A 26,072-nucleotide genomic window follows, 5' to 3' on the forward strand; every position below is an offset into this window, starting at 1 on the left:
ACTACTGTCAAGTCTTACTTTCCTGGGTAGATTTGCAAGCCCAGGAACAGTTCAGTTATCCTCTAGCTTTTTGCCTGGAGGCTATTAATCTCAGTTACTTGAAGAGCCTTGGGTTATCAGTTGAATAGAAAATTCACTCAGGTGTTCCGTGTAAGAGGATTTCCCAATGGCAGGGCAGATGCTGGTTATTCATGAGCCTCAATTTGCATTTTTGGGCCCAACTGGGTGGGGTTCAATCTCCAAGGGAGTGGTCGCCACCTCTTCTCAGAGCCCTGGGAAGGAGTAAGATGGCCACTGTCCTACGTGGCTGCAACTCAGCAAAAGGTCTGTGCATCCTCCAAATCCCAAGTATCCCCACACAGTTCCAGTTCAGTCCACCCTCCCTCTCCTGGAGCCTAAGGTGAGTGGTTGTGGCTAATTAGTGCTATGTCTTGGCCCTCTGCATGTGGAGCTGGTTTGGGATATTAACCCTGAGAGCGCTGCTCACAGCCAAGACTACTGCTGTTTGTGGGCTCCCAGCCCCCCATCTCATGCCTCCGCAATTCCACCAGGATTGATTCTGTGTTTCTGGTTATATGGTCCTCACAAGCTGCTTTTCTGTTGCCTTTTCCCATTGATTTGTTTTTATATTAGTTGTAATTCCAGTTTGGTCCTAGGAGATTGTCTGTGTAGCTTCCATTCACTCTGCCACCATTTTAGAATCCAATCTTTTTATATTTAAAGTAATTACTGATGAGTCTATAGTTATTGCCATTCTATTAATTGTCTATTAATTATTTATGTAGTTCTTCTCTGTTTCTTTTTTGTGCTCTTATTCTCTTCTCATATGTTGATAACTTTCCATAGTGCTGTGCTTGCATTCCTTTCTCTCTATCTTGTATATCTCTTGTAGATTTTTGGTTTGTTGCTACCATGTGCTTCATATATATCAAGTTATGGTTATACCAGTCTGCTTTTTGTTGATTATTACTGACTTCAAACACATTTCAAAAGCACTACAACTTTTACCCCTTCCAAGTTGATGTTTTTATCATTATTTTTTACTTCTTTTGTGTGTATGGTTTATGTGTATTTCTAATTTATTGTTGTAATTACAAATGATTTTCCTACTTTTGCACTTTAACCTTTGTACTAGCTTTATATTTGGTTGATCCAGTGCTTTTACTGTTTACCTTTGTCAGTAAAAAATATTTTCTTTCCTATATTTTTTAATTCATATTTTTAATTTATTCTTTTCTAATTAAAGATGTCCCTTTAACATTTTTTTTTTTGTAATAATGGCTTGGTGGTGATGAACTCCTTTAGCCTTTTCTTGTCTGGAAAACTCTATCTTGGTCAATTCTAAACAAAAGCATTACTGGGTAGAGTGATCTTGGTTATAGGTCTTTGTTTCTCACCACTTTGACTATTTCACATCAATCACCTCTGACCTGCAAAGTTTCTGTTGAGAAAACTGCTGAAGGTCTTATGGGAGCTCCCTTATACCTAACTAACTGCTTTTCTCTGGAGGCTTTGAAATTCTCTCTTTGTCCTTTACATTAGATGTTTAAATTATGATATATCTTAGTTCAGGCTTATTTGGGCTCATCTTGTTTGAGACTCTGCAATTTCTAGGCTTGTATGTCTATTTTCTTCACCAAGTTAAGAAAGTTTTAGTCATTTTTTATTTAAATAAGTGTTCCATCCCTTGCTTTCTCTCTTCTCCTACTGGTATTCCTATAATGCAAATATTTGTATGTGTGATGTTGTATCTGAGGTCCATTAAACTGTCTTTATTTTTTTTTTTTATCTTGTTGTTACAATTGGGACTTTTCTGCTACCTTGTCTTCCAGATCCCTGATTTGATCCTCTGCTTAATCTAATTGGCTTTTGATTCCCTTTAATGTATTCTTCATTTCAATTATTGTATTATTCATTTTTCACTAACTCTTTTTATGTTTTCTATCAATTTATTTTTTGTTTTCTGTGTCTTTGTGTAATTTCTCACTGAGTTTATCTGTTCCTCCCTTAAATTCATTAAGCATCCTCATAACCAGTGTTTTGAACCCTGCGCCTGGTTGATTCCTAGACCCCATTTCGTTTTGTTCTTTTTTTCTTTCTTTTGGGATATGTTTCTTTTTCTCTTCATTTGGGCTGAGTCTCTGTGTTTTTCTATATATTAAGTAGATCTGCTACATCTTCCAGACTTGGCAGAGTGGTCTTATATAGTAGGTGTCCTGTATGACCCAGTGGTGCAGTCTCCTCTGTCACCTGAGTTGGCTGCTCCAGAAATGTCCCTTTGAAGGTTTTGTGTGTCCTCCTTTTGTAGTTGAGATTCGATTGCTGTTGGCACATCAGTGAGTAAAAATGACCCTCAGGCTGACTGGCTATAAGGGCTGATCATGACTACAGGGGGACGAGCTGTAGTGTGAGCACTGATCTCATAATCTGAGAGTCTCTTTAGAAGGGCCCTGGTGTCATCCAAGTCTGTCCTTCAGGTGTATCTTTTAAGAGCTGGTTGGGTGGTGCTCTGGTGTGGTGTGAAGCCAGCCACCAAGAGTATTTGTTCTGGAACCTCTTAGGAGAAGTTCCAATGCAGGTCAAGTTTAACTGCCATTTGTATCTGGATTAGGACCACCGGCTGGGACTAACAAAATGATCTGCAGTCAATTGCCACTTGTACTAGGCTAGGAGGTTCTTGGGAGAAGGTTATGCTCTTAAGAGGTCAGCTGCCATTAATGCTGGGCTTGGAACACTTTGGTGGGCACCATAATGTGAGCTGAGGCCTGCCACCAGTTTGCTGGGTTTGTGGCTGCTTAGTTGAAACTAACATTTAAGCCATCACTGGCCACAGCTTATGCCAAGCTTGGGGCTACTTGATGGGAGTTACAATTTGAGACCAATCACTGCTTGTGCCAGACTTGGAGCTGCTTAGCAAGAGGTACAGGGCATGGGAAGACCAGCCACTGCTTTTGGAGGGCTTCTGGGCCTTTCAGAGATTTTAAGAAAATACACGGAGTGAGCCAACACAGACTACTTGTGTGGAAAATCTGCTGGAAGCAACTGGTTGGGGTAGTGTCTCAAAGAATTACCAGTGTGGTATAAACTGTGTTAGCCATGTTATTAAAGAACTCAAATTTGGTTCCCACCTTGGTGCCTTCTAGCTGGTGGGGAAAGAGCTCATCAAAGGAACATGGGTGCCTGTCTCCACTTCTCGTCCCCAGAGAGAGCCTCCATTAGTCCTGCCCCTGCGCCCTAGCCCAGAAACTAGTCAATTACATTCCTCCCTTTATATCTCTAGAGACTTTCAAGCTGATTTCCTTTAAAGGTTAGAGCAAGTGAGTTTGTGAGCAAGTGAGTCCTTACCCAGACCCCTCAAGTTGATTGCCTGGGACTCCAGAAGGCTTCCTTCTCATTCATTCAAAATCCCTCCAGGTTTTTACAGATAGATGTTGTGGGAACTCCTCTTCCAGGCACTGGTTCCTTAGGGATGAGAAGCTGAGTATGAGCTGGGACCCATCATTCCACCCAGGGGACTCAGCAGCTGAAATATCCCTTCCAAGTCTTTTTTTTTTTTTTATCCTCACCTGAGGACATTTTTCCATTTTTTGTTCAGAGAGAGCGGGAGAGAGAGAGAGAGAGAGAGAGAAACATCGACATGAAGGGACACATCGAGTGGCTGCCACCCGCACGACCAACCAGGGCCGGGAACAAACTGCAACCGAGGTACATGCCCTTAGCGGGAACCGAACCCGGTTCTCTCTGTACCGCAGGCCGACGCTCCAACCGCTGAGCCAAACCGGCCAGGGCCCCTTCTGAGTCTTAATTGCCACACCATAAATGTGTGTGTGTGACATGCCTGTTCCACATAGCTGTCCCTCCTACCAGTCTCAAGTAGCTTCTTCTTTATATCTTTAGTCAGAGGACTTCTGTTCAGCTAGTCTATAGATGATTCTTAATGATGGTTTTTCTATAATTTGGTTGTAAATTTAATGTGGTCCTGGGAGGAGGTAGGCACGGTATTTACCTACTTCACCATCTTAACCATGAGTCAGACTGCAAGAGGACCCTAGTTGGACCCTCCCTCCTAAAAGTATCTCCGTTTTGGGTTTCTCCACATTTTCCTGCCAGGAAATAATAGAGATGAAGAAGGAAGACTTTTTGCTTCAGAATGAACAGGCATCTGGCAAGTATTGCCAGGCTCAGCTTGAGCAGCTTTCAGAGCCCTTGATAGATGATATTTCAAGAGGAACTTTCTCAGTGCCTGGGGGATACAACCTCTACTTAGAAGCAATGGACAAGTTTGAACAGTCCTATAACCTGGTGCCCAGGAAAGGAGTGAAGGTGAGGAATGAAAAGAGGGAGAAAGACCAGCAGATGGGGGTCAGAGGGTCTTTGTGTTTTCTTTTCAAAATCTAAAACCACATGGTACCATTGGTGGAGAGAAAGCAGTGTGGTGAGCTTTACATTTTAACTTTTATATCCATAATTAGATAATTTTTAAACAAGCCAGAAATATGTCTTCCCAAATATAGGATTTATTATCTGCAATCAAGATGAAATAGAACATTTGTTTTATTTAACAAACAGTGTAATCATTTTTGTACTAAGTATAGGAGACATATAATTTAAAAAACTACTTCTTCGCCCTGGCAGGTTTGGCTCAGTGGTTGGAGCATCGGCTTGCAGACCAGAGAGTCCCGGGTTTGGTTCCTGCTAGGGGCACATACCAAAAAAAAAAAAAAAAAAAAAAAAAAAACTTCCTCAAAACACTTATGATCTTACTGACAAAGGACATATAAATAGTCAATTGAATGTGATGGGATATGGTTATCATCCAAGTAAACACTGACAGTGATGATGATGATAGTGGTGGTGGTGGTGAAGGCTAATATATACTGAGCACTCACTTTCTATTACAGGTATCATCTGAGGTGCTGTGTTTGGATTATTAATTTAATTCTTAGAATAATATGAATTTAGGTGCTACTGTCATTTCCATTATACAGTTGAGAAATGAGATGCACCGAGAAGCTACTAAGTTGCCTAAGAACACACAGCCAGCAAGTGGTAGAACTGGTAGGGCAGGTCTGTGCACTCAGCATCCATCCAGGTCTCAGAAGGAAGTTCAGCAAAGCTTCCTGGGAAAGGAGGGAGAAGCTACAAGTTGAAGTGTCAACCATGCTATCTGAGTAAAGAAAGGGTAGGGGGGTATCCAGTCAGAAGAAAAAGAATGTGCACATACTGCACACAGTGGAGGATGAGTGTTAGTAGAAATGCACATAAACTTGGTTGTCTCTAACCTGGAGTGGGTGGTAGATGGCATCATTGGGATAAGAGACGGACAGTTGAGAAAGAGAGTGCCATTGAGGGTTCTATTCTAACTAAAAGGTTGGATATTTTAAATTGTGCCTATGGGAGGAAGGGAACCATGGTGGGATCCTAAGAAGGATGAAGAAAGTACAGGGTCAAATTTGCAGTTTTATTGAAGGAGAGTCTTTGCCCCTTGTTTGTTTGTTTGTTTGTTTGTTTGTTTGTTTGTTTGTTTCAGGCAAATGAGGTCCTCCAGACCTTCCTGCAGTCACAGGCTGCAACAAAGGAATCCATCCTGCAGGCAGACCAAGCCCTCAGTGCTGAGGAGAAGGCTCTGGCAGGTACAGGGCAGGGCTCTGAGCACAGGGGGAGGGGAGGTTCCTGCAGTGCCTGCAACAGATGTGAGCGAATCCCCCCTGAAACAAGGCGCTTTCTGTCCTTCTGCCCAGCAACTTGACTAAACTGAAAATAACCAGGGGAATTCTGGTAGCTTATTCAGCCAATTAATGCCTCTCCATCACATTCTGAAACAGAGATTCTTCTTACCATTTTAAAATCATTTTAGTCTTTCCTGGCCAGTGTGACTCAGTGGTTGAGCACCATCCCACATACCAAGAGGTCGACAGTTCAATTCCCAGTCAGGGCACCTGCCCAGGTTGTGGGCCCGATCCCCATTGGGGGGCAAGCAGGAGGCAGCCAATCAATGTTCTCTCTCATTGACATTTCCACCTCTCTCTTTCCCTCTCCCTTCCTCTTCCTCTAAATAATAAAGAAAAAAATTTTAATAAAAGTATCATTTTAGTCTCTGAGCTCAGGAAGGTAGAGCTGAGCACAGCTTATTTTCTTTCCTTTTGGGGAACAGCTGTGAATGCCAAGAATCAGAAAGCTGAGAAGGAACTGGAACTGCTAAGACAGAAACAGAAGGAGGAGCAGGAAAAAATGGAGGCTCAAGACAAAAGCTTCCAGGAAAATTTAGTCCAACTGAAGGAGAAGATTAGAAAAGGAAAAGAAAACCGACTGACAGAGCAGAAAAGAATGCTGGAGCACAAGCAGAAGGCAAGTCTGGGTGTGTCTTGGGCAGGCCTACAGGACAGTAAGCTGGTTCCTCATGAAGGGAAGAGTAAAAGTTTCAACTAAAGTCATAAATCCTCAATGAAATCCAAAGGCATATGATTAACCAGATCATTTTAAAGCCCTAAGTCTGTAAGACTCAGTATCTTCTGTAGTATTAGAGTTTGCAGGGTACAAATAACATGTCCCAGGTTCCTGAACTTCTGTTTGTGGTCATTATAGGGTCTCATGCCCCCAGGTGAATAGGACCTTAGTCCTGTAGTCCTTAGGATGTTTGCACAGTCGCCAGAGTCTTAATGTAGATCCATCTGGTTGAAAATATCAGATTGTGCCTGATATGATATCTAGGATGCTGAAAGCTCTAATGTTGGCTGCATTGGTTTCCACATCTACTTCACTCTGTAAACCCAAAGCACAACACATTCTTTGTCCCAATCTGGAGTTTGATAACCAGTGTTCTGTAGAGAGTCAGAAGTTCCCATTATGTGTTACTTGTGTATAGTCATCCTACTGCAGTGGAACCAAGAAATAATTCGAATTAAACTTCCATCCTTCCCAAAGAGCATCGTTAGGGCTGAAACACATTCTAGGCATAGTTATCAGGTCTGACCCAGCCCAACTCCTCCCCACCTGCAGTGAGATCATGCTGAGGGAGCTTAGGAAGCTGTAAACCATGGATACTCCCACTACCAGGTCCATATATTTGGAAACTTGGACAAACTCATCCAAGAGCATCTAAGTTACTAGTGAAATAGAACGTGTTTAGCTGCCGTGGTTGTTAAACACAAAGCGCTGTTAATTGGTATTTTCAAAAGGGACTTCTCCTTTATTACAGATCCAAGAAGAACTACTTGTTGAGGGATTTGAAAAGGAATCTGAGGAGATGGGGAAAGAGATAAATCAACTTAAAGAAGAGATTGAAGAAACTGAAAACATTTGGCCTTCAATATTTACAGAGCTCTTTTATATGGCAGCAACCTTAATGCTGGAGCAGTCTCTGGTCCCGTGAAGAAAATGGGCAGTTTTGTGTTTTTTTTAGATAGGCTGAGAATTTTTAATAAATACATTATAAAAGTCTCCTTATGTTATAATAGCATAACACGGTGGTTCATTTTATAAGCATGTGTGCCATGGTAGTTTTAGCCAAGAAAGGTTTAAAAACGAAGTGATTACCAAAGAATATCAGGGCCTCATATACCAAGAAAAAAAAAAAAAACAAGCTTAATTTTGATTGGATTAATTAAAGAAGTGATAAACAAGTTAGAAAATGACTTATTCGTAGTAAAAGTTTAAATAAAGCAAAAGAACAAAAAGTATGATGAAGAAAACACTGGCCATCTGTATTGCTGTCATGGAGATGATTTCTTCAGCTATAATGATCCTTAGAAATCTGGGAGCAAAGAGCAACAACCTCATTTTTTAAATGGGCAAACATATAAGAGATAAAAGCATTTAACTTTACTGATTATAAAGAAATGCAAAATAAAGCTAGGTACCTGTGTCACCTGTCAGATGGTCTAGAAAGGACAGTTTTGCTAGGTCATTAGGTTGGCAAGAGCTCCAGGAAACTGGCAGTCTCTGATACTTGCTAGTGAGATTGGAAATGGAGGCAAACACACATCAAAATTTTAAATGCAAATAGTATTGATCTATCAGGTCCACCCTTAGGAATAAAACTTAAGATTTATTTACCCACATTGTAAATGACATATGTAATAGTATATTTATGGCAGGATTGTTATCGTTCCAAGTGGAAACAACTTTAAATTCCCTCTGCCAGGTATTGGTAAAGCAAATCTTGAGATGTACTCACAAAGAAATACTCTACAGTCACTAAAATAAAAGCGGAAGCTCTACTTGTGTGAACATGAAGAAACCTACAAGATTTGTCATAAGTGAAAAAAAAGTGCAGAATGTGTGTATAGTGGTACTACTGAATTTAGAAAATAATGACTGCGTGCATTTATCATCTGTCTAAAAAAATATAGGGTAAAATAGTATCCATCGACACAGCAGGAATGAACGTGCATAGTTGAGGCAAGATATGAAAGGATAACCTTACATTATATATTTTCCTGTGCTTTTTATATCTTGTATGGATTATTGCTTATTTAAACATAAATAAATACAATTACTAGATTGAAATTAAAATAAAAACACATGGAAAGACAAAGTTCTCTTGAAAGGATCAAAGTCTTTAATAGGACTAGAAATACCGCAAGCCAGCTCAATAAAAAGAATCTGCTTATTACAGCAGGAAACAGAAGTGACAAGATGTGCATCTAGGTTTTGCTGTCCTTTGGGCCTCTCAGTAAGGTCTTGGAATTTCTCCCTAATTTATGTTCAGATATAAAATCTACTAGGATATTGACTGGCATGGTCTCCAAATCCTGCTCCACATTAATAAAGATGGTGAATTAGAAGGAAAAATTTTTCAGGGTCAGTTCAACATTTTAAGAATTCTTTTCAGCAATGTAGGGCTTACGAGTCTTGTGTTTAAATGAAATGCTTGTAGTTCCACACGCTGTATGTATTCTCTTGACTCTGGACATAAGACACAGGCTTTCTGCCCTGGCCGGTTTGGCTCAGCGGTTGGAGCGTCCACCTGCGGTCCGGAGAGACCCGGGTTCGGTTCCCGCTAAGGGCATGTACCTCGGTTGCAGTTTGTCCCCGGCCCTGGTTGGTCGTGCGGGTGGCAGCCACTCGATGTGTCCCTTTCACATCGATGTTTCCCTCTCTCTCTCTTCCTCTCTCTCCCTCCCACTCTATCTGTACAAAAAATGGAAAAATGTCCTCAGGTGAGGATAAAAAAAAAAAAAGGACACAGGCTTCCTTAAGTACCCCGGCTGCTCACCCTATATCCTTTATCCGCAAGCTTCTGTTCCTTCTAACCCTCTGCTATTTCCCGCACTTGAATAAGGTTTCTTCCTTGGGCTAACATCTGCTGTGAGGTCCCTGCTGCCACAGCACTTTTAGATAATTGTGAAATTAAAATGACCTGCTTACAGCTGTCTCCGTGACTGCCTCATGACCTGATCCACTTGATGCTCTTCATCATCATGTATTTGGCTGTACCACATACACACCAGGTGTGCAAAAAGTAGGGGTGAATAGGTGAGCTGCCATCCAACAGGGCCCAAGCAGAGCAGAGAGATGGGGGGACAGGGGGGCGTGGACATGCAGGCAGTGTCCTGCTGGCCCCAATGTGGATTTTCATGGTCAGCATCCTTGACTTGGCCAGCTGGTATTTTTAACAGTGAATTCCTGTGTCTGGGTGGTTGGCGTCAGCCAGGGCCTTGAAGGTCAGTCTTCTCCTTAGTTTCACACAGGAACTGAAACTGCTGCACTGTGAAGTACACTAAATAAACTTTTAACATGTAAGCTCTAGTTTTGAGAGAAAAGTCAGGTTAGAGTGACAAACTGGGTTTAACATTTACTGGGATTAATATAGGTAGCTTTAAGTATAGCATATTAACTCCCCATTAAAAGAATGCTCAGTTGCCTATCATTTATCCCCATTCAAAGCCACTGAGATCAGAAACCCCAGACCCACTAGTATTAGAAGAATGTTCTGCATACCGCACATCTGGATGGGAGGGAAGGGGAGGAGGGGCAGTGCTGAGTTCCGCTTCCCCATCAAATCTCCCCAACACACATGACCAACCACAGGAACTAGAAACAGTTAACATAAGATTAGGCTTCAGGGAAAAGGCCTCTGCCATACTTGAAAATTCATAAATAATTGTTAGATTATTGAAAGAATCCAAGGTCTACGCAAGGACGTTTCCAACCATTTGGGAGGAAGGCAGTTCACAATGTGCTCTCACGTTATGAGAAGTGAGCTGTGGACACAGCTGCATTCCCTTCACTAACTCCTCACCTGGGGCAGTAGCCTCTTCACTTGCTACTGTCTAGTCCTTACGACACTGGCTTATTATGGGAATTCTTCGGTGGTACAGAGGGGATAAGATGCAGGAACTCCTTGGAAATACAAAGGAAAACGGAGGAGAGTTTTCTCCTATGAGACAGGAAAAGCGTAACAAAGCAGGACTGACAGAGCTGTGGGAGGGCTTCCTCTGCCCTCTGCTGCCGCCGATGAAATGCTGCCAAGGAGCAAGAACACTGAGCAGTGTCTGCTGCCTGGGGGAGCTCTTCTCTGTGAAACAAAAGCTCGCTCGGTGGTAGATGTCAGCGTCCATGGCAGGGTCTCTGGCCTTGAACTTAGTATATCAGGGGTTAGGTCGCTCTGCAGTGCGGAGAAGCAGGGCACCAGGGGCAAGCCCAGGTCACACACAGCTGGCGGAGCTGCTGGGCCTGCCATACCTATGTCTTGTTCATACTAGGGTATTGGGGACTGATCAGTTCTCCTAACCACATAGCTTAAGCCCCACTGACTTCATTATTTCAACTGACACTTGCACCAATTAATAAACTCTTTGTTGTTTGTTTAGAAAAGTATTTCCTGTACTAAATCACCCAATGTAAGGTGTTTATTCTAGATTTGGTCAATTCACATGCTTATTAATCACCTCGAGGCCATCACTGGAGTTAGCATGTAAACATACACAGCACAGTGTTTATCCTGAATTATTTTATTTTATCCTCACCCGAGGATATTTTTCCATTTATCTTCAGACAGAGTGGGAGGGAGGGGAAAGGAGAAAGAGAAACATCGATGTGAAAAAGACACATCGACTGGCTGCCTCCTGAACCCCAACCAGGGCTGGGGACAAACCGCAACTGAGGTTCATGCCCTTGTCTGGAATCGAACCCGTGACTCTCTGGTCCATGGGCTGATGCTCTAACCACTGAGCAAACAGGCCAGGGTTATCCTGAATTATTTTAAATTTAACTACTTCCTGAATAAAATAATTTTCTCCAGTTCCAAACTGCTATTGTCCTGAGCTTTGTCTCTATTTGCTCACCAGGATAAGTAAGGCACTTTTATTGGGTCCTGCAGCTTTATCGATTGACCCTGCTCTCTGTCCAAACCAAGCAGACTAGTAAAACTTCTTATTTCAAGTCTCCTTTACTATCTGAAATACTTTAATGTAATAACTTATCTGTGCACAGTGGAACATTAATATATGACAGACATTATACATCATCATTGATTACTAAATACTTGTCTAAGAAATGAATGAACAATAAATTACCATACACAATATGTAGCAGAAAATGTTTCCTGATAAATGATTTCTATTTTTTAAGAGCATCTACTTTACTGCGGTGTATTTGTTTTTCTATTATTTTAAAATAATTCACAATCATCAAAAAGGTTCAAGATGTTACCAGCAAGACAATGAAACCTGTTCTTGTCTTCTTGAAGGAAAAAATTTAATAGGAGACCAAATGCAGCAAGGTAAGCAAGTATTTATTGGCCGAAGCAAAAGCACACTCAGGACAGTGAAACAAGGAAGGACTTAGCGTAGAAGCAGCATCAGGAGAGCCTAGGCTGGGCTGCTTTGGCTCACCGGAAGTCAGAGAGAAAAGAGGGCCTTGGAGACAGGTTCAGGGAGTTAGCGTGGGACTAGCTGCTCCTGCCCATTGCCTCCCTGGTTGTAAGTCCCATGGGGACTCTTATAATTTAGGGAGATGCATGCCTGTGGGGGAAGAAGAGGGAGAATGGTGTGCCAGGTCAGGGCACATGCCTGGGTTTCAGGCTCAATCCCCAGTAGGGGGCACGCAGGAGGCAGCCAATTGATATTTCTCTTTTACATCGATGTTTCTATCTCTCTCTCCCTTCCTTTCTCTCTCTCTAAAAAATCAATAAAAACATATTTTTAAAAAGACAAATACTTTATGATTCCATTTACACGAGAAGAATTGGTTGGTAAGAGAATCAATGCACTGAAAAATAATTCGCTATATTATTAAAACAAAATATAAATAATAGTCATTCAAGTGTGGTACTCAGTTTCCTAGGATAATAGACCACAGAACAGAATGGATAGTTGAGAAATAAATTTAAACATGAATAAAAACCACATTCAGGCCACTTTTTTTTTTTTTAAGCTAAAATTTAATTTATTTCCTACCACTGACATCAACATAACTTTCTTGCAGGTAAAACTTTAAATGTTCCGATTTGAGCTCTTGAGACTCGCTAATCAGTAATCAGGGCTCCTCCATCTTGCTGTCGTTCATTCCTCTTCTTTCATTGTTTGGGTGCAAGTCAGTCTCGCCCACTAGATTACGTTGTTTTTAGGGCAATGACTATATGCGGTTAATCTTCAAAAACCCTGAGCACCTAGCACAGTGCTGTGCACACAGTACATACACTGGCTATACACACACGTTGTAGATCATTTTTCTAACTTGCTGGTCCTGCTTCCATTGTATATGAGGCTCCGTGACCCCAGCTGAATTAATGAATTCCTGCTGCTGAGTACCCTACAACATCCTGCATGAGCTCTTCATGTGAAAAGCAGCTTACTATAAAAACCTCTCATACCTGAAATTCAGAGTCTGTCTGGGCAACATTTGAAAATTTATGTGGGCACACATATCCACATGAATTTTTAATGTAATGATACTAACATGCAAATTAATTTGATCTGTGACTATCTTTTAGAATAATACATGTATTCTAGAGACTGCAACTCCAAGTACACAAGAGGAAATATAGCTTCCTCACACCCAGCATTTAAAAGAAAAAGTCCATAGAAAGTTTTTTAAACAATCTCACATGAAAACAAAAGGCACAAAAACTGCACAGAATTCACTGTACTAAATAGAAAGGAGCTGTTTTCTTGACATCTAGTCTAGTTTCTGGGAAACTAAGAGCTTGTTCTTGCTTTCACAAAGGATATGTGTTCAGTACAAATACTTTCAAACTATTATTCTTAGTCAACACAGGATATTCCTCATTCATGAGAAAAATAAGAGCCAGAGACTTTTAATTTATAAAAAGACTGTTCAGACTGTCACAGGCAATGAGGTTAAAGGGGGAGGCACCAGTATTTCAGTTCACTGTTGCAAACACAGAGCCATGGACGACCCTGATTTCACCTTCCTGTTACCACACTGACTCATTATTTGAAGAAATCCCAAAACAGTCACCAGGGCTTTGTGATCCAATGTTAAACAACAACAACAAAAAGGTAGCCCTGGCTAGTATGGCTCAGTTGGTTGGGCATCGTCCCATGCAGTGAAAAGTTGCAGGTTCAATCCCTAGGCAGGGCACACTCACAGGTTTCAGGCTTAATCCCTGGTAGGGGCATGCCAGAGGCAGCTAATCTGTTTCACCCTCACATCATTGTTTCTCCCTTTCTCTCCCTCTTCCTTCTTCTCTCCCTATAAATCAATTTTTTTAAATAGCAAAAAAACAAACAAATAAAAACATTAAATACCAGGTTTGGACCCACACACTGCACAGCAGAAGGCAGTGGTAAACCACTACTACATTTTCCTATTCTTTTTTCCTCTCTCCCTTTGTCATGTTACTGAACTAAAAAAAAAAAAATGAAACTGAATGCTTTTATGCAAAAAGAAATTGACCACATATTAAAACAAGACATGCTCATAATAATTAGCAACTAGAATAAAAAAGCAGAATCAAGTGTCATTGGAAAATTTGGACTGGGAGTCAGGAAAACAGTTCATTAAGTTCTGTGAGACAAACAACTTGTCCATCACAAACACGTGCTTTTCACAACCAAACAGATGACTCTCTACGTGGACATCAGCAGATGGCCCATATAGAAATCAAATAGACTGTATAATTGGAAGCAGGAGATGGAGAACCCATAGTCTCTCTTCCAGGTAATTTTTTAAGGAAATACACAGTGGATTATTGAGGCATTATGTCTGTAACTAACTCTCAGATAGTTCAGACAGAGGAAGAAAGTAATATGGTAAAATAACATTAATGGAATTGGGGTAAATTTCCTTTTCTATTTGGCCAAGTTTTTGAGGAATGAGTATTAATTCTTGTTTAAATGTTTGGTAGAAATCACCAGTGAGGCCATTTGGGCCTGAGCTTTTTTGGTGGTAGATTTCAACCTCTTTACTTGTTACAAGTGTATTCAGATGAGCTGTTTCTTCTTCAGACAGTTCCAGTAGTTAGTGTCTTTCTAGGAATTTGTCCACTCCTAATCTAATGTTAGCATACAATTGTTTATGATATTGCCTTATAATTCTTATTATTTCTGTAATGTCATTAGTAACGTCCTCACTTTCATTCCTGATTTTAGTCATTTGAGTCTCCTTTTTTTCTTGGCCAGTTTACCTAGCACAGTGGTTCTCAACCTTCCTAATGCCGCAACCCTTTAATACAGTTCCTCATGTTGTGGTGACCCCCCCCAACCACAAAATTATTTTTGTTGCTACTTCATAACTGTAATTTTGCTACTGTTATGTCTTAGGCGACCCCTGTGAAAGCGTCATTTGACCGCCAAAGGGGTCGCGACCCACAGGTTAAGAATTCCTGAACCTAGAAGTTTGTCAACTTTGCTGATTTTTTTCAAAGAACTAGCTTTTGTTTCACTAATTTTTTTCACTACTTTATTAATGTCACAATACTCATTTACAAAAATCTTTAGTTTTTTCCTTCTGCTTGCATTGGATTTAGCTTGTTCTTATTTTCTCAGTGTCCTACAATGCATGGGTTTAAGATCTGTTGTTCTCTTAGTGGTTTCTCCAGAGCTTATCCATATATATATACACTATCTATCTATCATCTATCTATCATCTATCTATCTATCTATCTCTCATCTGTCTATTATCTATCTATCTATCTATCTTCTGTTCTCTGTATCTAAGAGTCTGTTTCCATTTTGTTTGAGAGTTTATTTTGTTCATTAGATTCCATATATAAGTGAAATCATATGGTATTTGTCTTTCTCCGACTGGTTTATTTCACTTTAGCATAATAATCTCCAGATCCTTAGAGGGGAAGGGAGTTGGGGAGTGCTGGGTGAAAAAGTGAAGGTATTAAAAAGAAAACAAACAAATAGACACAAACAACAGTATATTGATTAGCAGAGGGAAAGGGGGGTGCAGAGGAGGTAGAAGAAGGTGAAGGGGGGTAAATGGTGATGGAAGGAGACTTGTCTTTGGGTGGTGAACACACAATACAATATACTGATAATGTATTATAGAATTGTACACTTTAAACTTATATAATTTTATTAATCAATGTCACCCCAATAAATCAATAAAAAAATTTTTAAGAATATACATCATTTATGCTGAATGAATTCCAGTGAGATACAGAACTGTTACTCCTATAACTCTGTTCCCTCTTATCCCCTTTTAGTGCTATTATTTTTACATATATATTACAAATTATACCTATATATGTAACAATTCCAACAGTACATTTTGATAGTTATTATAATATCATGTCTTTTAAAGAAGGTAAAGAAAAAAGAATAAGTTAATAGGACTTGTTATATTAACTTTCTTACTTACAATTTCCGGTTCTCTTTATTCCTATGAGTTCAAGTTAACACAGGTGTCATATCTTTATTTCAATAGGCTTTGGGTCCACTTATCTCCTTTATTCTGTTATTGTTAAATATATCACATTTATCTGTCACAGGTTCTTCAATACAGTTGTATACATATTGTTGTATACAATTGCCTTTTAAACCAGTTAAGAGAAGAAAGGAGAAGAATCTGCATGTATATTGTCTTTTATAATTATATAATTCCCTTACTGGCACTCTTTGCTTTTCTATATGGATTTGTATCCATCTGGGGTCACTTGCTTCCTGCCTGAAAAAAACCTCCTTTTGTATTTTTTGTAAAGTCACTCTGCTAGCAATAAAGTTCCTTCAAGTCCCCCACACTCTGTTTCAAATAAGGTCAGTTGTTTTGGGAAGAGCTTCAGAGATCTCTGTGTTTATGGACTGCCTCTCTCCCCGGACAGAAATCTCGGAGACCCTGCTCCTCCACTGGGCAGGGGTGGTAGCCTCTGGTCTTCTCCACTTGCCTCTTCCAGCTTGGAAGCTCCTTCCTACAAGCAAGCCAGAGCCAGGATGATCAGGCCAGGTGACCTCAACCTGCTGTGCAAGAGCTAGAGCCTTCACTCTGAGTGGGGCTGGGTTGGGAGCCCCAGCCTCCAGGAATTTAGTCTCTGCAAGTCAGTGTTGGAAGGGCTGAGAAATACTGGTGGCCAGCCCCTCCCATGACATACCTTACCCTGCTTGAAAGATGAGGGAAGAAGGAGCCACCCCTTGTTGACCATACCTACCAGGGAGGGACCTTTGGTTGAACTAAACTAGTTGAGAAACTGTGTGAAATCCATGTATCTTTCCATCTGCACAACTTCAGAAATTCCTTTTATGGGTATTGAGTCATCACTCTGTACTCCGTGGTTTCAGTTTCACATTACTATAAATCGTCCTCTCTAATTAAACAGTCTTTAGAGAATCCTGGAAACCCCATGTCACTGAACAGGAGAAATAAAAGTCCAGCTATCCAGTGCAAGACAGAGAAGTAACAGAATCCACTCCAACCTAAACTGAAGAGGGGAAAAAACAGGTAAGAACTTTATTTTCTCATCAAAGCAGCTTTCTCTCCACCTCTGAAGAACCTAAACTCTGATCAGTGGAGTCCAGGATAAGGCAGTGGCAGAGGTGGAGAGGGATATATAAGGGGCAGTTCATTTTCTAAAACATGACCAGCATGAAGGTAGGTTGCAGTCAGCTGAGCCCAATGAGGGACGTGCAATGAGGTGAAATCCAGGAAAAACCAGGTGGCGGTGCACAGCTTCGTGTCCCTGCTGAGCTTGTAAGGAATTAGGCACTAGCAGACAGGGGCGGATAAACTAAGAGCTTGGAAGGCATTAGGGTTGTCTTTCTCTTTGCCAACATTGTCTGTGTTGGCTGTGGACACAGTTAAATTACCACTGTCTTTGATGGAACTTGCTCAGTTCTGATCTGACTGCAACTAAGACAATGAACAGGCTACAGGGGTGTTTTTTCCATGGGGCAGAAAGAACTGAAAATGAGATGCAGTGCAGTCATCTGACCCTGTTAAAAACGAAGGAAGAAAATCCTGAAACCCACAGTGAAAAAGGAAGATTCACAGAAACACCATACTTTTTATTCGAACTTTGAAAGTTCATTTATATGAACTTTGTTTCTAAGTACATTTCTTCTTTTAGAAGTAATAATCCAGGTTCTGGTTGCCAGATAGGAGAAAGGATGAGGGCTAGGTGAAGAGAAGAGATAAAGTACAAATTGGCCCTGGCCAGTTTGGCTCAGTGGTTAGAGCGTCGGCCTGCGGTCCAGAGAGACCCGGGTTCGGTTCCCGCTAAGGGCATGTACCTCGGTTGCAGTTTGTCCCTGGCCCTGGTTGGTCGTGCGGGTGGCAGCCGCTCGATGTGTCCCTTTCACGTCGATGTTTCTCTCTCTCTCTCTTCCTCTCTCTCCCTCCCACTCTATCTGTACAAAAAATGGAAAAATGTCCTTGGGTGAGGATAAAAAAAAAAAAGAAGAAGTACAAATTGGCAGTTACAAAACAGTCACAGGGATGTGAAGTACAGCGTAGGGAATATAGTCATAACATTGCAATAATTATGCATGCAGCCAGGTGGGTACATCGGGGGGATCACTGCTTAAGTTGTATAAATGTCTCACCACTATGTGGTACCCCTGATACTAAAATAGTATTAAGTGTCAACTACAATTGAAGAATAAAATTTTTTTTAAATAAAAAATAGCCCATGTTCACTAGATCCAATGTCTTAATGCCAGCTTCTTTCTTACTGCTTACAAGTAGAATGTGGCCCCACTGCTTTACTAAAAAGCTTTCTCTTTAAAGAATCTACTGCAGTGCATCACTAGAGACAACATTTTGCTTACCTGACCTCGCTGTGCTCTCAAGCAGTTCGGTCTTGTTTCCTGGAAACTCTAACTCTGAATCCCTTGGTTTGGCATGAGCATCACCTACTTTTCTGACAGCTCTCTCTCCCTTCAGCCCTTCCCCCCTCCTCTGTCCATTCTTCGCCTTCATTCTTCCTCCATCTCTCTCCCCTTCCTCTCCCCTTCCTGCTTCTCCTTCTCCTCTACCAAATTAAAAACAAACAAACAAACAGAAAACCTAGAAGTGTGTGGCTGGAAATACATTCTCACTGAACAACCTCCTCCCCAGCTCTGCTGATCTGCCTTCTGATCTTTTCATTCATAGTCCATAGACTTTTGTTCCCTTACACTGCACATATACACAAACATGGCTTTTAGCAACATTCAGTATTTGCAGTGGTGCAGTCTTTCCTCCACTTAGTTGGAGGCTAATTTATTGTGAAGCTAATGAAGTTGAAGTATCACGGCCCCTTGCTTACACAAGCCCATACGAAGACTTTGGGCGGGTCCCTGGTCATGTGTTTCATATAGTCACACATTTTTATAAAAGTTCCAAACATAAATTATATTTGTTCCACTCCAGATTAGCAGTGTAAAGAGTTCTGTGAACCCTCATCTCAGCAAAATAAGCACAACTAATAGAAAAGAAAAAATAACACATTTAAAATCTGTGAAAATTGTCCAAAGGGCATACGTGAAATGATGAAATGTTTATTCACAAAAGTTTTTATTCATAGTAGAATTAATGAATAAATAAATATTGAATTTCTTACATATAGCCAGGATATAAAATACCCTCTAAACCCTATTCTATTTAACATTTAACTTCTAGTCTAAAAATTATAATGGGACTCTAAAGGAAAGTTTTTTATGGTAAATTAAATATTTTATTCATGAAAGTGTTTACATGTTGATGTCATTGTCAGACCAATATTTTTTTTTTATCAATTCATTAATTTATTTTTGTTACAGATGTTTCTCCTTTTTCCCTTATTGACACCCTCTTCCCCAGTCCCATCCCCCGATACCAACATTATTTTAATGTACTACTTTGATTACACTTCTGTAACATTCTAAAATAATACAGATCTTCCCCTTGTCTATCTCACTGTTGACACAAAACTTTTTGCCACATTGAGGAATTTTATGACTCCCCTTTCTGAATGCAAAATAACCTGGCAAAAGCTCTTGATCTACTTAGACTGGACATTCTAATCCATCCCATCTCCTCTCTTGCAGACAAGGTCATACCGTGAACATGGCACCAGAGATCCACATGCCAGGCCCAGTGTGCCTCATTGAGAACACCAGCGGGCGACTGGTAGTGAACCAGGAAGCTCTGAAGACCCTGTCTGCCTTCACACAGCCTCTGGTCGTGGTGGCCATTGTGGGCCTCTACCGCACTGGCAAATCCTACCTGATGAACAAGCTGGCCGGGAAGAAAAAGGGTGAGTGACACCAGCAAAGCTCTGTCGTATCCCTCTGCCTATGCACACTCCTAGCATTGGTATCACGTTGCAAGAAAGAAAGTTAGAGATGGGGAGGAATACTGAAAGCTAACTTTTAATCTACAGTTATGCTCTTCTTTACTGTGATCTGAAAGAGTCGACTCACTGTCTCTTCCCACTTTGCCTTGAGTTCCCCTTTTGAAAGCACAAATTTGTATTCCTTTCCTAGAATGCTGTTTAATTTCTTTTATGAAATCACCATATCATTTTCCACAGCAACTGTAGCATTTTACATTTCTCCCAGAAATACACAGCTTTCTAATTTCTCCACATTCTCGCCAAGACCTGTTATTTTGTTTTGACAATGGCCATTCTAATGGGTGTAAAATAGTACCTAATGTGGTTTTGATTTGTATTTCCCTAGTAACTAGTGATGTTAATCACCTTTTTCTGTGTTTATTGGTTATTTGTATATACTCTTTGGAGAAATATCTGTTCAAGTCCTTTGCTCATTTTTTAATTGGGTTGTTTTCTGGGGTTGCATTGTAGAATTTCTTTCTATATTCTAGATAGAAATCCCTTAATTAAGAAATAGTTCCCCCATTCTGTAGGATACCTATTAAACTCTGTTGATAATATCCTTTGATCCACAAAACTTTTAATTTTAAAGTCCAACTTACATATTTTCTTTTGTTGTTTTTGCTTTTGGTATCATATCCAAGAAATAATTGCCAAATCCAATATTAGGAAGCTTTTCACCTGTTTTCTTCTAGGAGTTTTATAGTTTTAGCTCCTACATCTAGGTCTTTGAGCTATTTTTGTTCACTTTTGTAGAAGGAAAGCTTTCTGTCTTTCACCACTGAGTGTGACGTTGGCTGAGGTTTCTCATATGTGGCCTTTGTTATGTTGAGTTAGTTTCCTTCCAGTCCTAGTTTGTTGATTATTTTTATCATAAAAAGGTGTTGAATGTTTTCCTGTACTGGATATTCGAATTTCCCTGTTTCTCTGTAAAATTAATACTGATTGTGGTTTTGGGTTCTCTCCCCTTACCTTGATTATGTTAACTTTTATCTCAATTTCCAGACACACCTGCTATTAAAATTCCACTCCCTTGCCCTGGCCGGTTTGGCTCAGTGGTTAGAGCATCAGCCTGTGGTCCAAAGGGACCCGGGTTCGGTTCCCTCTAAGGGCATGTACCTCGGTTGCAGTTTGTCCCCGGCCCTGGTTGGTCGTGCGGGTGGCAACCACTCGATGTGTCCCTTTCACATCGATGTTTCTCTCTCTTCCTCGCTCTCCCTCCCACTCTATCTGAACAAAAAATGTCCTTGGGTGAGGATAAAAAAAATAAATATAAAATAAAATAAAATTCCACTCCCTCTATCTCCTCTCCCCCTACAGGCTTCTCTCTGGGCTCCACGGTGCAGTCTCACACCAAGGGCATCTGGATGTGGTGTGTGCCTCATCCTGAGAAGCCAGACCACATCCTCGTTCTGCTTGACACCGAGGGCCTGGGGGATGTAGAGAAGGTAAGTATTGAAGATTCACTTTGGGTTATTCTGGTTATTCTCTACACTGTTCCTGGTTATTCTCTACACTATTTAATTTTTACTCAAATAAGAGCTTGCAATGAACCGTAATTTGTTTTTCTCATTTCTGTTTACATGCCATGAGACTAAGTTTTGCAATCGGGAATCAGGAAAATATTCATAAGGCAGAATCCTAGAAGAGCATAGTGGTCAGTAGATAGTATTCTAATTATTTATTTATTTATTTTTAATCCTCACCCGAGGATATTTTTCCATTTATCTTCAGATAGAGAGGGAGGGAAAGTAAGGGAGAGAAAGAGAAACACCGATGTGAGAGAGACACGTCAACTGGTTGCCTCCCACACGACCCTGACCAAGGCAGGGGATAAACCGCAACCAAGGTATGTGCCCTTGACCAGAATTGAACCCTTGACTCTTTGGTCCACAGGCCGATGCTCTAACTGCTGAACCAAACCGGCCAGGGCAGTACTCTAATTATTAACAATGAGCTACAAGCTAAACCACTTAACCCAGATGCATAAAGGTACAAACAAAAGCAGTCATGAGCCTTATCCTGCAGAGAATTTTAGTTAAGGATTAATATTCCTAAATCCTAAACTGTTGTTTGAATTTAAACTCTGTCATTAACACAGTAGTCTTGGCAAATTATTTTACCTCTTTTAACCTTAGCTTTCTGATCTGCAAAACTAATATAAAACAATCTATATTTGCCTCATAGTATTGTCTTGAATATTTAATAAGAATGGAAAGTGTTAGGTGAATAATTGTTCAGTAAAATAGCTGTATTATTACTCTTATATAGGTCAAATATAAGTCAATTTTTGCTATAAAAACAGAGAAAAAATTAAATTAAGATTATATTTAAGGCCTTATTGCTGGAGCCCCAGGCAGCTTTCTCCTGGACAGATGTACTAGCAGAGGCCACTGTTCCTTTGGTGAACCCTTCCCCCACAGGGCAGGCAGATGGCCGCAATATCTGGGACTCCAGCAACCTGGCTCATACTGTTTGCCCTGCCCTGGTGATTCCCGGAGACCCTGCCCCATACAACTTTTGGGCCTACCCAAGCTGTTTCCAGTGGCTTTACCATAGGATTGGCCTGTTTTGGTTCCTGCTTCAGATTTTCCTAAATTATCTCAAACAAGCAGCATTTGGCCACCGCAAGCCCCATACCTTTCGCTAAGTGGCTCCAGGCCTGGCACTAGAAGCAGCCAGCCTTGGCTTACAGCTGGGCTTCACCTGGGCACCTCCAAGCCCAGCACAAGAGGCAGCCATCTGCAGATCGCTTTGTAGCTTCTGCATGATGAATATAGGCAGAGGGTGACCTTGCCCCAAAGCCAGCATATCCCTTGGACAGCTTCAGACCACAGCAAAGCACCACCACACAACCACCTCCACAAGTGACACACTCAAGGAGTGGACTCAGTGGGTACCAGAGCCCTGCTGAAGTAAGTCTTGCTCTGGGTGGTGGGCCCCTACACAGCTGATCCTCCAAGGGAGTCAGAGGTCAGTGGTTAGTGGGCACAGCCAGTCCTTGCAGCTGACCAGCCAGAGTAAACCCTCCCACTGATGTGCCAATCAAGACTCTATTACAACCGAAGGCTGTAAAGTCCATACGAGGGGTGCACCTCGAGGGCCCAGCTGGGTGATCAGGGAGACTGTGCCACTGGACCCTACAGAACACGTACTATGATAGGCCATCCTAGGAAGCCTAGGAGACATAGCAACTCTACCTAATACACAGAAACAAACACAGGGAGGCAGCCAAAATGAGGAGACAAAGAAACATGTCCCAAGGGAAAGAAAAGAACAAAACTCCAGGAAAAGAACTAAACAAAAATGGAGATAATCAATGTAACAGATGCAGAGTTCAAAACACTGCTTATAAGGACACTCACTACCTACTAACAATCATTTTTGTTTGAATTTGGTTTCCTCTTATAAAGTCATTAATCTAAAAAAAAAAAAAAAAAAAACACTCTCATTAAACGAGCATTCTTTGCTTGATGCTGATCTGGAAAGTGCCATGAGAATAAAACATAATCCTGGCCAAAATGTTTTCTGATTACCAGGGTGACAACCAAAATGACTCTTGGGTCTTTGCCCTGGCAATACTGCTGAGCAGCACCTTCGTGTACAACAGCATGGGGACCATAAACCAGCAGGCCATGGACCAACTGTAGTATCCTTTTTGTGGTTCAGCACAGTATCAAAATCAGAAGGGAGACCTGTTTTAAAAACCAGCTGCCTAAATGTGGATCCTGGTGAACCGAGCACAAAAAGAGAAAGTATGAAAAATAATTCAAGGGCCAGCGAAAGATCCTATGTACCTATGAAGAATTGACACTTGGGCTAGAAACAAAGATTTTCAATATGTGGGACTCACGTGGGATGAGGGACACTGTTCTTTACACCACTTTTCCTTAGTTTGCTACTCAGCTACGTGACAGAGCTGACAGATCGAATAAGGGCCAAGTCTTCACCTGAGGCAGATGAGCTTGAGAATTCAGCTGAGTTTGTGAGCTTCTTTCCAGATTTTGTGTGGACGCTGAGGGATTTCTCCCTAGACTTGGAAGCAGATGGACAGCCCATCTCAGCAGACGAGTACCTGGAGAACTCACTCAAACTTAAGCAAGGTAAAGGGAACTTAGAACTGATTATCAGGAATTACAAAACACTAGAAACCATCATTTTTTGTTTTTCTATTTAGATTTCTTAGGTTTATACTTTTCTACTTCTTCTCAACTGACTAGTTCTAAAAATGAATGCTTGTTCAATATCTGAATTAATAGATTTGATTTTGAATTATCTTCTCCCCTGTTCTAAGAATGAGTTTCTTTTTCTTTCACCTTTTCCTGTGCTCTGATCAGATTGATTTTGTCTCCCTGCTTATGGTGTGTGATGCTATAATTAGCCGAAGAGTGTGGAGTGAAATGGGAATTAATTTAAGAAAAATATATTAAAGCATGAACAGTGCACTAGTCTGGTAGTTGGCAAGCCATGGCCCACAGGCAAATGATGGCCAATGCAGCCTGCCAGATGTCTTATAAATAAGTTTTAATGGACTAATGCTATGTAGATTGTCTGTGGCTGCTTTCATAGCATAATAGAATTGAATAGTTGATAAGTAGACCACCTGACCTGCAATACCTAATATATTTACAGTTTGGACCTTTACAGAAAAAGTTTCCAAGCCCCTACATTAATTTGCGAATATTGGACCAGCCTTACATCCCTGGAGTGAATCCCACTTGGTCATGGTGGATAATTTTTTAATGTATTGCTGTATCCGATTTGCCAATATTTTGTTGAGGATTTTGGCATCTATGTTCATCAGGGATATTTGCCTGTAGTTTTCTTTCTTTGTAGTGTCTTTATCTGGTTTTTGAATTAGGATTATGCATTATAATGTGAAATCAGATTATGGCATTATAAAAAGAGCTTGGAAGTCTTCCTTCTTCTTGAATTTTTTGGAATAGTTGGAGGAGAATTAGTGTTAGTTCTTCTTTGAATGTTCAATAAAACTCCCCTGTGAAGCCACCTGGATTCAGGCTTTTGTTTGCTGGGAGTTTCTTGATTACAGCTTCAATTTTAGTTGTTATTGATCTGTTCAAGTTTTCTGTCTCTTCCCAGTTCAGTTGTGGAAGACTGTATGATTCTAGAAATTTGTCCATTTCACCTAGGTTGTCCAATTTGTTGGCATATAATTGTTCATAGTATTTTTTTTTTCTTTATTGATTTTAGAGAGGAAGTGAGAGGGAGAGAGAGATAGAAACATTGATGAGAGAGAATATCGATTGGCTGCCTCCTGCATGCCCCCTGGGGAGCAGGCCCACAACCTGGACATGTGTCCTGACTGGGAATCAAACTGGCAACCTCTTGGTGCATGGGTCAATGCTCAACCACTGAGCCACACCAGCTGTACTTTCATAGTATTTTTTAACAATCCTGTGTAGTATCAGTTGTTACTTCTCCTCTTTTGTTTCTAATTTTGTTTATTTGGATCCTCTCTCTTTGTGTTTTGGTGAGTCTGGCTAAAAGTTCATCAGTCTTGTTTATCTTTTCAAAGAACCAGCTCTTTGTTTCATTGATCTTTTGAATTGTTTCTTTAGTTTCTGGGTCATTTATTTCTGCTCTGACCTTTATTATTTCTTTCTTTCTACTTTCTCTGAGTTTTCGTTTTGTTTACTTTCTAGTTCTTTAAGTTGTAGGGTTAGATAGTCTATTAGAAATTTTTCTTGTTTCTTTTTTTTTTTAATTTCTTTATTTTTGTTACAGATGTTTCTTTTTTTCCCACATTGACACCCTCCTCCCAATCCCAGCCCTCCCCCCCAGCATTATTATTTATGTCCTTGTTTACACATAGATGCATAAAAGTTCTGTGGTTTATCTCTTCCCTCCCCCGACATCCACCTCTTCTGAGGTTTGTCAGTCTATACCCCACTTCCATTTCTCTGGGTCTATTTTGTTCCTCAGCTTGTTTTGTTCATTATATTCCACAAATAAGTGAGATCACATGATATTTGTCTTTCTCTGATTGGCTTGTTTCGCTTAGGATAATACTTTCCAGGTCCCTCCATGTTGTCTCAAAGGATAAGAGATTTTTCTTTCTATGGCTGCATAGAATTCCATTGTGTATATGTACCACAGCTTTTTTATCCACTCATCTCCTGATGGACACTTGGACTGTTTTCAGATGTTAGCAATTGTAAATAGTGCTTCTATGAACATAGGGGTACATATATTCTTTCTGATTGGTGTTTCACGTTTCTTAGGGTACATTCCTAGAAGTGGGATCACTGGGTCAAATGGCAGTTCAATTTTTAATTTTTTGAGGAAACACCATATTGTTTTCCATAGTGGCTGCACCAGTCTGCATTCCCACCAGCAGTGTGCTAGAGTC

At 40.7% G+C, this 26,072-nt stretch overlaps 2 protein-coding genes across 4 annotated transcripts in view; both read left to right on the forward strand.

The window, feature by feature from the left end:
• The window catches only part of LOC118627270 (guanylate-binding protein 7-like), a 40,236-nt gene extending 32,654 nt beyond the window's left edge, over positions 1-7,582 (forward strand). For all 3 annotated transcript variants that reach the window (XM_036257572.1, XM_036257573.1, XM_036257574.1), the window contains 4 exons: positions 4,111-4,323; positions 5,531-5,633; positions 6,155-6,348; positions 7,199-7,582. In XM_036257572.1, coding sequence (XP_036113465.1) covers positions 4,111-4,323; positions 5,531-5,633; positions 6,155-6,348; positions 7,199-7,372 — 684 coding nt within the window. In that variant the 3' untranslated portion in view covers positions 7,373-7,582. The remainder of the gene's footprint in view (positions 1-4,110; positions 4,324-5,530; positions 5,634-6,154; positions 6,349-7,198) is intronic.
• LOC118627269 (guanylate-binding protein 1-like) overlaps positions 1-26,072 on the forward strand; it is a 105,942-nt gene that overhangs the window by 72,603 nt on the left and 7,267 nt on the right. The window contains exons 2-5 of the mRNA XM_036257569.1: positions 19,416-19,624; positions 21,023-21,150; positions 23,242-23,351; positions 23,609-23,805. Coding sequence (XP_036113462.1) covers positions 19,416-19,624; positions 21,023-21,150; positions 23,242-23,351; positions 23,609-23,805 — 644 coding nt within the window. The remainder of the gene's footprint in view (positions 1-19,415; positions 19,625-21,022; positions 21,151-23,241; positions 23,352-23,608; positions 23,806-26,072) is intronic.

Source organism: Molossus molossus, unplaced genomic scaffold (genome assembly GCF_014108415.1).
Source record: "Molossus molossus isolate mMolMol1 unplaced genomic scaffold, mMolMol1.p scaffold_m16_p_12, whole genome shotgun sequence".
Taxonomy (NCBI): domain Eukaryota; kingdom Metazoa; phylum Chordata; class Mammalia; order Chiroptera; family Molossidae; genus Molossus; species Molossus molossus.